This window comes from Malaclemys terrapin, chromosome 1 (genome assembly GCF_027887155.1).
Source record: "Malaclemys terrapin pileata isolate rMalTer1 chromosome 1, rMalTer1.hap1, whole genome shotgun sequence".
Classification (NCBI taxonomy): Eukaryota; Metazoa; Chordata; order Testudines; family Emydidae; genus Malaclemys; species Malaclemys terrapin.
This window is the reverse complement of record NC_071505.1, coordinates 94548271-94562782: the sequence shown is the minus strand read 5'-3', so window position 1 is coordinate 94562782 and position 14512 is coordinate 94548271. Positions and strand designations below refer to the sequence as shown.

Genomic DNA, 14512 nt, shown 5'->3' with positions numbered 1-14512 from the left:
GTAGACCGCAGGGTGACTATGAGTCGACAATGTGACGTGGCGGTGAAAAAAGCCAATGCTGTCTTGGGATGCATTAGGCGAGGTATATCTAGTAGGGATAAGGAGGTCCTGCTTCCGTTGTACAAGGCGCTGGTGAGACCTCATTTGGAGTACTGTGTGCAGTTCTGGTCTCCCATGTTTAAAAAAGATGAACTCAAACTGGAACGGGTGCAGAGAAGGGCCACTAGGATGATCAGAGGAATGGAAAAGCTGTCGTACGAAAGGAGACTAGAGGAGCTTGGGTTGTTTAGTCTGACAAAGCGAAGGCTGAGAGGGGATATGATTGCGATCTTTAAATATATTAGAGGGATTAATACAAGGGAGGGAGAAGAATTATTCCAGCTTAGTACTAACGTGGATACCAGAACGAATGGATACAAACTGGCCGTGGGGAAGTTCAGACTTGAAATTAGACGAAGGTTTCTGACCGTCAGAGGGGTGAAATATTGGAACGGCCTACCGAGGGAAACGGTGGGGGCGACGGACCTGTCTGGTTTTAAGATAAAGTTAGATAAGTTTATGGAGGGAATGGTTTAATGGTAAAACATAGTAGTCAAGGAAAGCCAAGCAATGGTGGGTAAATAGTATAATGGCTAACGGGGTCGGGCTGGAGACTCTTGCCTATATGCTCGGGGTCTTACTGATCGCCACATTTGGGGTCGGGAAGGAATTTTCCTCCAGGGCAGATTGGCTGAGCCTCTGGAGGTTTTTCGCCTTCCTCCGCAGCATGGGGCAGGGATCTCTAGCAGGAGGGTCTCTGCCGATTGAAGTCACTAAAAACAGGATTGGGGACTTCAACAGCAGAGTCCAGGGAAGGGGTAGGGACGGTTTTATGGCTTGCAGCATGCAGGGGGTCAGACCAGATGATCATAATGGTCCCTTCTGACCTTAAAGTCTATGAGTCTATGAGTGTCTTTATGCTGTGATGTTACATCAATATGTGATAATTCTGCATGATGCACTATGATGATCCACTAGGGGGAGCTGGAGGGCACCTTGAGGCAAGGCTGATTATGGTAGATTGCAGTTGCATTCGGTAAAGGGGGCAAGGGCAAATCAAAGCTCTCCATTATGTTTCAAGGAGCTCGGAACTGGAACATTCTCTGACTTTTGTTTGGGGGACCATGCATCAGATCCTTGCCAAGAACAGTATCCCATACTGAAGCAACCAAGCCTAGCATCACAAGGAGATTTTCAAAGGCACAATGAGTAATTAGCCCAACTTTCCATGGGAGCTGGGTGTCTAACTGCCATTTGTGCCTTTGAAAAACTCCCCCCCTTATGTAGCCCCTGGAGGAAAGAGGATCCTAACAAGAGCAGCAGACATCCTGCATGTACCTCCTTCCTTGAGAGCCCCCCATCCAGTGATCCAGCAACGGAGGCCAGGTTCAAAGAGGTGGGAGTGGGTGGGCAAGCAGATGGGCTGAATGAAGGGCGAGTTGATAACTGGGTGGTCAAGCTGGAGCAGGGCCACGTCGTAGTCGTGGCTGTCCTCCTCATAGTACGGGTGCAGGAGGAGGCGGCTCACCTTGAAGGACACCTCATTCTGGCTGCTGACGTTCTGAAAGTACTTGCCCAGGTAGACAGTCCAGATGGATGGGGAAGCCAATCTACTGGGGGCAAGGGGAGAAAAAGTGTGTCAGTGTTAGACAGAGAGGTGGGGCGTGCGGCATGAAAAGGGAGAGTGAGAAATTAGGGGAAATGAAGGAGAGCGAGGGAAGTGAGGAGAAGGCTGGAAAATCAGAGAGACAATGGGCGGGCAAAGGAAAGGAAGAGAGCATGGGGAAAGTGAAACCTCTGTGAAAAGGTCAGAGAGGGAGCGATGTAAAGGAGGGGAAAGACATATCTGAGGGCTGGTCTATGCTGAAAACGTAGGTCGACTTAGCTATGTCGCTCAGGAGTGTGAAAAATTCACGCCCCTGAGAGATGTAGGTAAGCCAACCTAAGCCCCAGTGTAGACAGTGCTAAGTCAACAGAAGAATTCTTCCATTGACCTAACTAGAATTTACTACAGCGATGGAAGAACCCCTTCTGTCACTGTAGTGTCTACACGCGACGCTAGTGGCGCAGCTCCAGCTGTAGTGTTTCTAGTGAAGACATATCCTTCGGGTAAGAAAGGGTACATTACAAGGAGGAACAGCCCTAAATGGGAGCCTAGATTAAATAGCACCTACCTCCTAATGGGAAAAGCCAAGAGACGTGGGGATTGGAGGTGGAGCAGTGAAGATGTTTAGATAGATTAGCTAGCATGCCTATGGGAGAGGGGAGAACATGTTCCAGGCAGGAGAGTGAAGGGCAGAGAGGAAAACATAGTGAAGAAGACTGGGGGGAAAACTGTAAGAGGCCTATTGTTTAGACACAAGGTCCCTTCCACCTCCATGCCTTCTCCTGTGCTGCCCCTAATGCATGAGAAATACTCCCTGACAGACTCTCCAAACAGCTGCCACCTTATCCTCCATCAAATTCCTCCTTAAGATTCATCTCTGCCATGATGCCTCTGAACCCCAGCCTGCTGGTCCTGGCTGGGCACATGCCCAACTGTGACTATTCCTCTTCCCCATCTCTCCTTTTCTTCCTTCATACCTCTAACCCCAGTACAAAATAATAATAGTAATAAAAATAAGCCCCACCCTACAAAACACAGAACTAGCAAAGCGGTGCTAGTGCTCCGCCAGATTAATTTGCTGGGCCGTTGCAGCCATTTCCTCTACCCTTCGTCTGTGTATGCAAGCTCCCTCCCCTGTATGCCTTCCCAGGGCACCTCCGCACCTCCCTGCTACCACAGTCCTGCCCTCATACACACACATCTCCAGCAGGGCTTCCCAGGCCTGACCTCCTTGCTGCAGCTCTGAGCCACTACCGTCAATCGTTCCGAAGTGACCGGCCATTCTGTGACACGGTTCCAAGTTGGTTTAGGCTGAGACCCAACTGGCTTCGATGTGAAAGCAGTCTGAACTCGGTCTCCTCCACAGAGCTCTTCCCTCACCATTTACCTGTCATCCTGGAAGCAGTGAGCCGCTGAGACCACCCACCGATCGGCAATCAGCGTTCCACCGCAAATATGGCTCCCGCGGACCTGCAAGCTAGCCTGCCACGGCCACTCCCCTTCTACGGAATTGGCGCCACCCACAATCCGGTTCAGAGGGGCCTGCCATCCACAATCTACGGAGTGGAAGACATAGCAAGTCTCTCAGGGGAGAAAGAATAGAAGGGGCCATTGTATATCATGTCTACCCTTCCCCTTTGTTTTACTGACTTTCCAGTCTGCCATTTACACCATTTATACCCTTGGCCAATTACACCCTGCCTGGCACTGGCTGGAGCCATTTTATAGTACATCAAGGCTGAGGCGACTGAAAACTCCAGTGTGAGGTTTTTCCCTATTATTAACACAGGTGAACCCCACATGCTTGAGCTCAATCAGCACCAGCTGGGACACCCATTCTGTGAGCTTCCTCACAGCAGTGCCCGGTCCGTGCCAGTTGGTGTTCTGTTAATATGAACTTTCTCGGAGCAGTGCCCCATTACTGGCAACCATGACTCCAGCAGTGCCAACCAAGGCTCTGGTAGAACAAGGTTCCTCACAGCAGGGCCCAGCCAGCACCGTTCTTAACTCCAGGAGTGGGAGCTTCCCCCTGGCAGTGCCTAGGAGAGTGCCCTCCCTTCTCACTCCTCACCACAGTGCTTCTCATCAGACGAGTCCTTGCAGTCAGTGGCGGAGTCACACTGAGGGTTGGGTTTCTTCACACAGCTCCTGTCTGCACACTGGTAAGTGAAAGGCCCGCAGGGGACTCCTGGAAAGATGAAGTTGGATGGGGGAGTAAAGGGGAGAGACTTGAATGAGGGTTGGAGTATTTCAGTGGAGAGCATGGAGCAGCCAAAAAAACCCATGTCAACCTTCTGCCTTGGTGAACTCCTAGATTGATGGGTGGGAGTCAGGGCCAGCTCCAGGCACCAGCTTGGCAAGCAGGTGCTTGGGGCGGCCACTCCGGAGAGGGGCAGCAGGTCCAGCTATTCGGCGGCAATTCGGCGGGTGGTCCCTCACTCCCGCTCAGAGCGAAGGACCTTCCGCCGAATTGCCGCTGCAGATCACGATCGCGGCTTTTTTTTTTTTTTTTTTTTGGCTGCTTGGGGCAGCCAAAACCCTGGAGCCGGCCCTGGTGGGAGTTCCCTCAGTAATACCCCTGTATTAGCTGGTAGGTTAAGAGAGAGAATGTTACTAGCTGTACTTTGATGTTAGCTGGTAGCGGGGTCCTGATCTGAGACTCAGCAGAGGAATCTTATCAATAGCTTATTAGAGAGACAAAGTGGGTGAGGTAACATCTTTGATTGGACTAACTTCTCATCAACAAAAGCTGGTCCAATTAAAGGTATTACCTCACCTCCCTTGTCTCTCTGATACCCTGGGACTGACACACTACAACAGCACTGCATGCATTGTTAGCTGATAGGGGGAACTTTATCGCTACCCAGAAGTCTCCCATCCCTACCTTCATTGCACTGCTCCTCGTCGCTCCCGTTGACACAGTCCAGGTGTTGGTCACAGACCTTGGTGAACTCTATGCAAGTGCTGTCCTCCTGACACTGGAACTTCGCTGAGCACACTAAGACCAAAGCACCCGGAGGAAACGGGCGGGATTCAGAAAAGCCAGGCAAAGGGAAAGAGCGGGTCTCTTATCCCTCAGCAATACCCACCCACTAGCCACAACTGGAAACACCATGTGGCATTTGGCTAGAGGAGAAAGGGACTTTGGGTATGTCTGCACTGCAGCTGGCAGTGAGCCGCCCCACCAGGGCAGGGCAGTCAGATTGGCGCTAGCAGGGCTCGAGCTATCGTGCTGAAAATAGCAGTGGGGACGTTGCGGCTCCGGCGGAGACTCAGGCTGGTGCCCCGAGCTCAGAGCCAGGGGTCACGTGAGCGCGAGAGCCTGAGTGGCAAGATCCACACCGCTACTGTTAGCGCCCGAGCTCGGCCCCGCTAGCGCCAGTCTGTCTACCCAGGCTGGGAGGCCCAAGTGATGTGACGGTTAAGAGACCAGCCCGTTTTGCCTCTGCAGTCCTGGCATCAAATATAGGACAAGTCATGTGTGAAATGATTTGGGGGAGGAGGAGAATCTCAGCCTAGTCACATATTGTGCCCATCAGACAGCCCCATTTTTGGCAAGACTGGCCACCTTTGTTTAAGAGAGGCTAAGGGAGTGCACGAGGATTAAGGTGTATCAGCAGAGCACCGATGTGGTATAGCGAACAGAGCACATCAAAAAGGTGCTGTGGGTCAGGACTGTAGTGCACTGGCAGAGCTATAGGAGAGGCAACATGGACTAATGCACTGAGCACAGGAAAGCAACAGAAAACAGAGAGTAGAAATGCATGGTAACTTTTCATCACGGCAAAGGTTCCACAAAGTCAGCGATTATAAGGTCAGAAGAGACCGTTCTGATCATCTAGTCTGACTTCCTGTGTAACACAGGTTATGAATTTTCACCCAGGGGCTGCTGCTTCAGGCCCAGTAACTTGTGGCTGAGCTAGAACCTATGTTTTAGAAAGATGCCCCATCTTGATTTAAAGAAGGTTAATCACAGAATCACAGAAGAGTAGGGGTGGAAGGGACCTCGAGAGGTCACCAAGTCCAGCTCCCTGTGCTGAGGCACCGACTAAACCTAGACCATCCTTGACAGGTGTTTGTCCAGCCTGTTCTTAAAAACCTCCAGTGACAGAGATTCCACAACCTCCCTTGGAAGCCTGTTCCAGAGCTATCCTTATAGGTAGAAAGTTTTTCCTAATATCTAACCTAAATCTCCCCGGCTGCAGATTAAGCCCATTACTTCTTGTCCTGCCTTGAGTGAACATGGAAAACAATTGATCACCATCCTCTGTATAACAGCCCTTAACACATCTGAAGACTGTTATCTGGTCCCCACTCCGTTTTCTTTTCTCTAAAGTTTTTTTTAACCTTTCCTCATAGGTCAGGTTTTCTAAACCTTTTATCATTTTTGTTGCTCTCCTCTGGACTCTCTCCAGTTTGTCCACATCTTTCCTAAAGTGTGGCACCCAGAATTTGACCCAGTACTCCTGCTGAGGCCTCACCAGTGCCAAGTAGAGTGGGACAATTATCTCCCATGTCTTACATACAACACTCCCATTAATACACCCCAGAATGATATTAGCCTTTTTTTCAGCTGCATCACATTGTTGATTGATATTCAATTTGTGATCCACCATATCCCTGTGACAGTATAAGGGATACCATTTCTCTGGGGTCAGAGGCCTGCCGCTAGCTGACTGGCTGGCTGGCTGATTAGCCTCACCTGCTGCACCTGGGAAAAGAGGTGGACCATAACTGGCTGATCCTCATAAAAGAGGGCGAGATGGCCAGACCCTCCCAAAAGCTGAGGGACTGTGTGCCTAATTCATGGCTGCTGGAGCAACTGCACAGAGGGGTTGCTCCAGAAACCAAATGGACAGAAGGGAGACTGTGTGAAGTCCTTCTCTTCCTGAGGCTGTGAGGAAAGAGCCAGGAAAGTGGGTTGCGGCACTTACCGGTGTGAGGGACAGATTTGGGGAAGGGACTGTTCAGCCTGCACAGACTTTGAAGGGGTTTTTGATTTGTTAAGGCGGCTTAAAATAAAAAACTAAGGCTGCTGGAAACTGCTTCCCTGGATTCCTTGAGAGCTCAGATAGAATTACACCAGGGAGTGAGCTGGCTCAGCAAGAGCAAAACCTGGGCCGGTAGGAGGAGGGGGCTATAGGATAGGCCCCAGTCCTCAGTAAACCCTCAGGTCCTTTACAACAGTGCTACCACCTAGGCAGCTAGTCCCCATTTTGTAGTTGTGCATTTCATTTTTTTCCCCTTCCTATGTGAAGTACTTTGCATTTGTCTTTATTGACTTTCATTTTGTTGAAATCAGATCAATTCTCCAATTCGGCAAGGTCCCGTCCTCCCGTCCTGCAACACCCCCCCCCCCACCAGCTTGGTGTCATCTGCGTACTTTATAAGCATACTCCCCACTCCATTATCCAAGCCATTAATGAAAATATTGAATAATACCAGATATAAGACTGACCCCGTGAGACCCCACTAGACACTTACCCCCAGTGTGACTGCAAACCACTGATAACTACTCTTTGAGTACAGTCTTTCAATCTGTTGTGCACCTGCCTTATAGTAAATTCATAGTTCCCTAGATGAGACTGTCATGTGGGACTGTGTCAAAAGCCTTACTAAAATCAAGATATACGATGTCCACAGCTTATCCACTAGGCCAGTGACCCTGTCAAAGAAAGAAATTAATTTGGTTTGGCATGATTTGTTCTTGACAAATCCATGCTGGCTATTCCTCGTAATCCTATTATCCTCTAGGTGCTTACCAATTGAATGTTTAATAATGTGTTCCAGTATCTTTCCAGGGTATTGAAGTTAGGCTGACTGGTCTATAATTTCTGGGGTCCTCTTTGTTCCCCCTTTTAAAGATAAGTACTGTTTGCCCTTCTCCAGGCCTCTGGGACCTCTCCGGCCTTCCATCAATTCTCAAAGATAATTACTAACAGTTCCGAGATTACAGAACTAGCTGAAGCAGGCACTTTGGGATGAATTTCATCTGGCCCTGCGGAAGATAGTGGCGTGCCCAAGGTTCCATGCTAGGGCTGGTGTTTAGTATAGTCATTAATGACCAAGGAAAAAGAGAGCAGTGAGGTGGCAACATTTGCAGCTGCTGCAAAATTATTTTGGTTAGTCAAGACTAGAGAAGACTGCAGTGAATTCCAGAGGGCAGCTCGATAGCAGATTAAACAAATTGTTAACAAATGCTCAGTAATTCATCTAGGAAGAAGAAACTTGATCTGTTTTAAATTAACTAACTGTGCAGGAAAAAGTCTTGGATGTCATCCTAGATAGCTCATTGAAAGCTTCCATTCAGTGTACAGCCAGGCTCAAAGGGTATGTCTACACTGCATTGTAAACCCAGGTCTGTGGGACGTGGGCTTGTGGACTTGGTGTTGCCAAGCCTGCGCTTGAGTGTCCACACTGCATTGTAAACCTGGGCTTACAATTGCTGGACGCAGGTCTCAGAGCTGTGCTAATGTGTCCACACTGCACTACGCAGACATTCTGAACTGGGTCTGTGGCTTCAGCTACATCTACACTTCAAAATGACAGGGCTTGGATCCGAGTCACAGCAGGACTCGGACTCTGAACCACCCCCCAGCATGGTCCTAGGACCCAGGTCCTGAGTGTTTGCTGACCCAAATCAGACTGATTTGTGTATGAATGGAAGGGGGACTTGGGCTCAAACCTGAATTATAGCCTGGGCTTAGCATGCAGTGTGGACATACCCAAAAAGGGCAAGCAACGAGTCCGGATGTATCAGGAATAGGAATGAGAGTAATACTGAAAATAGTCTAATGCTGTTCTATAAATCAAAGGTGCGCCTTCACCTGGAATACTGTGCCCAGTCCTGGTTAGCCCATCTACAACAAAACTAGAAGACTACAAAGCCATTATGCTATACATCTTCAAATCCTTCCTTAAACCTACCTTACCTGCAAACCGCTCAACAGTGACTCAGGGGTTGGTAAGCATGGGCCACAGCACATGATCTGTATTACGATTGGCTCACTGTTACCTCGTGCTCCCCTTGCTGTTTGTTGCATCTACCTGTTGTCTTTTGTCTTATCATTAGATTGTAAGTCCTTTGGGGGCAGGGACTGTCTTCTTGCTATGCTTGTGCGGACAGGCCCAAACACAATGGGGCTGGGGCCTCCAGGCGCTGCCTCATTATAGTTATTATTTATGTAATAATTTACACAAGGAGTTCAGATTATTAGAGGCCTGGAAAAATCTGGGACAATAAAAACAGAGATTTAAAAGACTAGGGCTGTTTGCTTTAGAGATGAGATGAAACGGAGGGGGCTTGACAGGCACACAGGACAATGGAGGTGATAGAGAAGGTAAATCAGGCTGCTTCTATTTACCCACTTTAATAATACAAGGACACAGAGACATTGAGTGAAACTGAAATGCAGCACATTTGAAACTGAAAACGGAAATAGTATCTTTTTACATCCAACTCATAATTAGCCTCTGCAACTCACAGCCACAAGAGATCACTGAGGACAAGAACTCATAGACTTTAAGGCCAGAAGGGGCCATCAGGATCATCTAGTCTGACCTCCTGCATGTCACAGGCCACAGAACCTCGCCCATAGACTCCAATAATAGGCCCCTAGCCGCTGGTTGAGTTACTGGAGTCCTCAAATCTTGATTTTAAAACTTCCATCATTTACACTACTTAAAATCTGCAGGTGACTCGCGCTGTACGCTGCAGAGGAAGATGAAACCCCCCCAGGATCTCTGACAATATAGCCTGGGGGAAATTTCCTTCCCAACCCCAAATATGGCAGTCAGTTAAACCCTGAGCATGTGGCGAGACCCACCAGCCCAGACACCTGGAAGAGAATTCTCTGTAGTAATGCAGAGCCACCCCCCATCTAGTGTCCCATCACCGGCCTTTGGAGATATTTGCTAATAACCCTCACGGCAGTCTCATCACACTGTCCCCTCTGTAAACTTATCAAGATCAATCTTGAAACAAGTTATGTTTCCCCTTCACCCCCCAGCACTACTGCCCTTGGAAGGCTGTTCCAGAACCTCACTCTGATGGTTAGAAACCTTCATCTAATTTCAAGCCTAAACGTATTGATGAACAGTTTATATCCATTTGTTCTTATTGCCAACATTGGCCTTTAATTTAAATAACTCCTCTCCCTCCCGGGTGTTTATCCCTCTGATGTATTTACAGAGAACAATCATATTTCCCCTCAGCCTTCATTTGGTTAAACAAAACAAGCCAAGTTCCATGAGTCTCCTCTCATGAGGCAGGTTTCCATTCCTCTGATCATCCTCGTAGCCCTTCTCTGCACCTGTTCTAGTTTGAATTAATCTTAATAGGATTCTAAAAAGGATTAGATATTTATATAGAGAATGAGAATATCCACAGCTACATAAGACACGGGGAGGGGGACACACAGACATGACAACTAGAGATAATAAACCCTCATGCTTCAAATCAAGCACTAACTGATGGATTTAGAAAGAAACTTCCTTCATGGACAGGTTTATTCAATAACTTTCCACAATAAGGTTTTCTGCCCCTTCTTCTGAATTATTTGGCGCTGGCCACTGTCAGAGACAGGATCCTGGGGTAAATAGAGTCTTGTCAGACCCAGCACTGCGATTCTTATGTTCCTGTGGGCACAGGACTGTGAGCTTCATGGGAGGCCTGGAACAGCAGGGAGGGACTGTTGCATGCCAGGACTAACAGGCATGGGCAGCGTTGCATACAGGCACCATGGTCTAATGCCCTGAGGATGGGATTAGGACCTAAGAATGCCGGAGTTCTAGTGCCAATTCTGCCACTGATTTGCTGGGTGGCCCTGGACAAATCTAACCTTCCTCTCTGTGCCCCCCCCAATCTGTAGTAATACTAAGAATACTTCCCAGGACAGCTGTGAGAGTTAGTTAGGTGATATTTGCAAGTGGTTTAAAAATACAAAGAATCTGGGGGGGAGGGGGGGAGGGAGGGAGTGTACTCCCCACACCAGCCCTGCAAGAGCTGAATTAGGCCAAGTGGGTCCCATCGGCCAATTAAACTGCAAACAGCGGTGTTTTAGGCTGTGTGGAGGGAGCTAATTAGAAGGAAGCTCAGCTGTGAGGGAACAGGCGGGGCTTCTATAAAGACACGAGGCCAGCAGCAGTGTGGGGGGACAACAGGGAGGAAGCCTGCATCCCCTCTCCCTGAGGTAAAGGAGAAAGAAGGGGGAGAAGAAGCCAAGTAGGCAGGAGTCCAGGAGTGAGAGCAGTAAGGCGGTGGAGATGCAGACCTTGACTCTTCAGAACAGGACCCTGGACTGGAACCCAGAGTAGAGGGTGGGCCTGGGTTTCCCTACCATCCACTGCAGAGTGGTACCATTAAGGGCAGTGGATATGAAGACTGCTGGAGTCAGTGTAGGAATAAGTTGGTCTGGGCAGCAGTGTGAGGACTGCCTGATGCTGCTTGTAGAGAGATTTTAGAAAGACTACCCTGGAAGGGGAGGACCTTAGTGAACTGGCTGGAGGGCTAAGTCCTGAAGAGGAAGCAGTAGCTCCTGGGTTGAGAGAAGGGCTGCAGACTGAAAGAGAGAGATGGAGTGCAACTGCAGGAAAGGGTGTTGGCCTGATGGAGCTAATACACAGAATGGCCAGTGGGTGACGCTATCCAGCGGTGAGTAGAGCACCCCGACCCAGAGCTCTACTGAGCAAGCACTACATATATTATGGGCAGCCAAGACTGGTGTGTGTTGGCAGAGCAGCGTGGGACACCCAGGCCTAGAACAGCAGGTGGGGCTGTAAGCCAGGACTGAGGTTCACTGTGGTGAGAGAGAGCGGTTGTCAGGCATGCACTGTACTAGCAGTGAGGGGGTAGTGTAGTGCTGTAGGTTGGACAGTGATTTATTTGCGGAACTTGTACATCTTGATGTATGGAAACTGTCTGTTTTTCTACTGCCCCATTTCTGGGGCCAGCTGTCTGTGGGATATATGGCCTCGAGAGTGCACGGAGGAGCCAGGTGCACATTGAACTTTCAGTATCACTTCCTAACAGACTGAAGCAGTGTGACTCTGGTGGACTGAATTCAGAGTAGCAGCCGTGTTAGTCTGTATCCGCAAAAAGAAGAACAGGAGTATCCGAAGAAGTGGGCTGTAGTCCACGAAAGCTTATGCTCAAATAAATTTGTTAGTCTCTAAGGTGCCACAAGTACTCCTGTTCTTCTTTTTGGTGGACTGAAGATTCACTGCCTGTATGTAACCAGGCAAATGCCTTTGTTACTTTCACCCCCTGATAGATTCAGTGAAGTCTTTGAGGGGGTTTCCTGTCTCCCCCAGAGATCCCCATTAGAGAGTTGGATTTGGACCATGGAGACCAACTCCTTTGTGCAGGAGAGGGTTGAACTGGTTGAACTGCAAATTGCTGAGGAGAGACAGGGGGTAGAAATAATGGACCACTCACCACAGTTTCTCTCATCCAGTCCATTGGGGCAGTCTTTAATCCCGTCACAGGCTGGGACGCACAGTCCATTGATAGAACAGAGGAACTCCCCGGGACAGGCTAAAAAAATCACAAGGGAATGTTTAGTCCCCATTACAGGACCGCCTAAAAGCAAAACACTCGGAAGTGTGTGACGAAAATGTGTGACTACAAGCTTTACTGACCTTGCCAGATCTGCAGAGCTGTTCATGCATTGCTTGCTATATTTGTGTAACGGCAGCCCCTGGAATCGGTGTATACAGACCCTGGCTAGGCAATGCAGGTATTGACCGCTTGTAACCGATGCAGGTCATATGACAGGGTCCAGGAAATCAAGAGCAATCTCTCACCAGAACTCCTGGGAGCTACACTGTTTATTACATCCTGCCACACCGTGCATGATGCTGGGTGGAATACGGGGATAAATTCCCTGGGGGCTGTTACAAAACCCTGGTCAGGGACCTGAAAAAGGTGTCCCCAGGACATGCAGGGAGTATGCAGAGAGGGACCGTGTGCACTGTACTGCACAGTAAGACAAGACCGACTTGGAGAGAGTGTGTATGCGCGCATGTGGGTGTGTGTCAGGCTTTGTCTTTCTCTCTGTCTTCCACATACATGGATTTCAAGGGAAAGCAGGAAATAACTCTCCAGGAGCCTCTGTGATTGAAACAGTCATTTCAAATTAAAATAAGCTAAGGCATCTAATTCCAAGGCCAGCTCAGTAATACAGCAGCAGAGGTGAGTCTGCCTGTGCCTAGGTGTACAGTCCCTCAATACCTCTGTGAGCTGTGTATGATCAAGTGTTGTGTGCCTGAGTGTTTGTGTGTCCACGGTTCAGAGTGGTGTGTGCACGTGTATTCGTGAGGGTAACGTGTGTATGTACCTATAGGTGAGCTTGTTCTGGGACTTGGCATGTGTGGCTCTTAACACATGCCAGGAGCTTGAGAAAGCTGCTGGTGACTGGGTAGCAGTGAAAGATGCAGCCCACATTCTCAGTCAGTGTCTTTAGGCTATAAGAAGCCCTGTACTCACGATCGGATTGGTTATAGAGGCTGTAGGCAGCCTGCACTCCGGGTCCAGTTAGGGAAATCTGAGAGGTGAAGCTGATGGTGATGCCGGCAGAGGACACAACAGGAATTCGCTCGGCGTAGGCTTGCAGGGTCCGCAGGCCACACAACCTGATAGAGAAGTACAGGCAGGACATTGCAGAGTTTGTGTGAAGGAGAAAAAAATGAGATCTTCAAGGGGAAAGGGTGTTGAGGAAGGAAGGTTCTGTGGCAGTTGGGAATTGGAGTCTGGTCCATGAGAGAGAGAGAGAGAACCACAAGGACTGGGATAGCAGAGATGGGGAAACACCCTCCGTATGCTTTGGGGATGTAAAGTAGTGATAGAGGAAAGCGTGGCGATGCCCTGGGAAATGCAGGGGAAGCCAGGCTTTTTCAGCAGACCGGCCATCCAGCACCACATATTCCTCTCCACTGCACCAGCACTTAGCTACTTGGCTGGAACGTCCTGAGGCCAGAGCAACTCCAGAGACATCACTGGTTTTACACTAGTGTCACCAAGATCAGGGGCCAGAGAAAATGAAATGTGCAATGAAGCAGCCTTAGAGACTGATGGAGATGGAGGGAAAGGAAAAGAGACATTCTAAGAGTAAGATGGAGAGAATTTGAAATGAAAGCGGTAATAAACACCATTTAAAGTTAGTGATCGATGTGTGTAATGGTTCTGGATGTTCCGGACTGAACAGCTTTGATGAGAATATTATGCACTTGGTAACAAAAAACAGGCACAGGGAATTGGTGTCATGGGTGTTCTTCTGCAAACGGGCCATGTTTTATACACAGTCCACTGGCCCAAATTCTGCTCTGTTACCTCGGCATAAATCCAGAATGACTCCACCTACCTGTCTGGGGAAGAGCAGAATTTAGGCTGTCTAATCCAATGCTATTTCTATATTGTCTTTCCTATGACATCATATCCTAGATGCTTCACATGGTTAAATAAGAGTTAAAGAGAGGTTGGACTAGGGAGAAAGGAAGAAAAAAGTACATGCAAGGAAGGGATGCAAATAGAGGGGAAGTTGGTGAAATGAGACATACAAGACAGCTGTTGCTGATGACAGGCTGACACACCCATAGTGGAGAATCTGAGGTCATTGGAACAACTCCCTGGATCAGGTCCAAAGACAGAGGCGGCTGAGGTCAGGTGAGCAGCAGAGACAAGGTCTGAGAGGTAGGTTGGAAAAGGCCCAAACAGGGTTTTAAAATAAGAGGGCAATTTTGAACAGGCTCCTGAAATGAAAGCGGGGCCAGCTGGAGGGGTCTGAGGTTGTCAGTACAGTGGCCATGCTTCTTTGTATGTGGGAGAAAGTGGGCAGCGGCAGCCAGTGCATGATGGCAGCTGGGCTTAGG

At 49.0% G+C, this 14512-nt stretch overlaps 1 protein-coding gene across 9 annotated transcripts in view; it reads right to left on the bottom strand.

Moving 5' to 3' along the window:
- Positions 1-14512, bottom strand: part of TMPRSS6 (transmembrane serine protease 6) — a 43123-nt gene that overhangs the window by 12328 nt on the left and 16283 nt on the right. For 8 of the 9 annotated variants that reach the window (XM_054031999.1, XM_054032041.1, XM_054032032.1 and 5 more), the window contains exons 11-16: positions 13131-13276; positions 12081-12179; positions 4530-4643; positions 3717-3833; positions 3033-3201; positions 1378-1652 (exon numbers count right to left, since the gene is read on the bottom strand). In XM_054031999.1, coding sequence (XP_053887974.1) covers positions 1378-1652; positions 3033-3201; positions 3717-3833; positions 4530-4643; positions 12081-12179; positions 13131-13276 — 920 coding nt within the window. The remainder of the gene's footprint in view (positions 1-1377; positions 1653-3032; positions 3202-3716; positions 3834-4529; positions 4644-12080; positions 12180-13130; positions 13277-14512) is intronic. The other variant, XM_054032016.1, reaches the window with a different exon arrangement.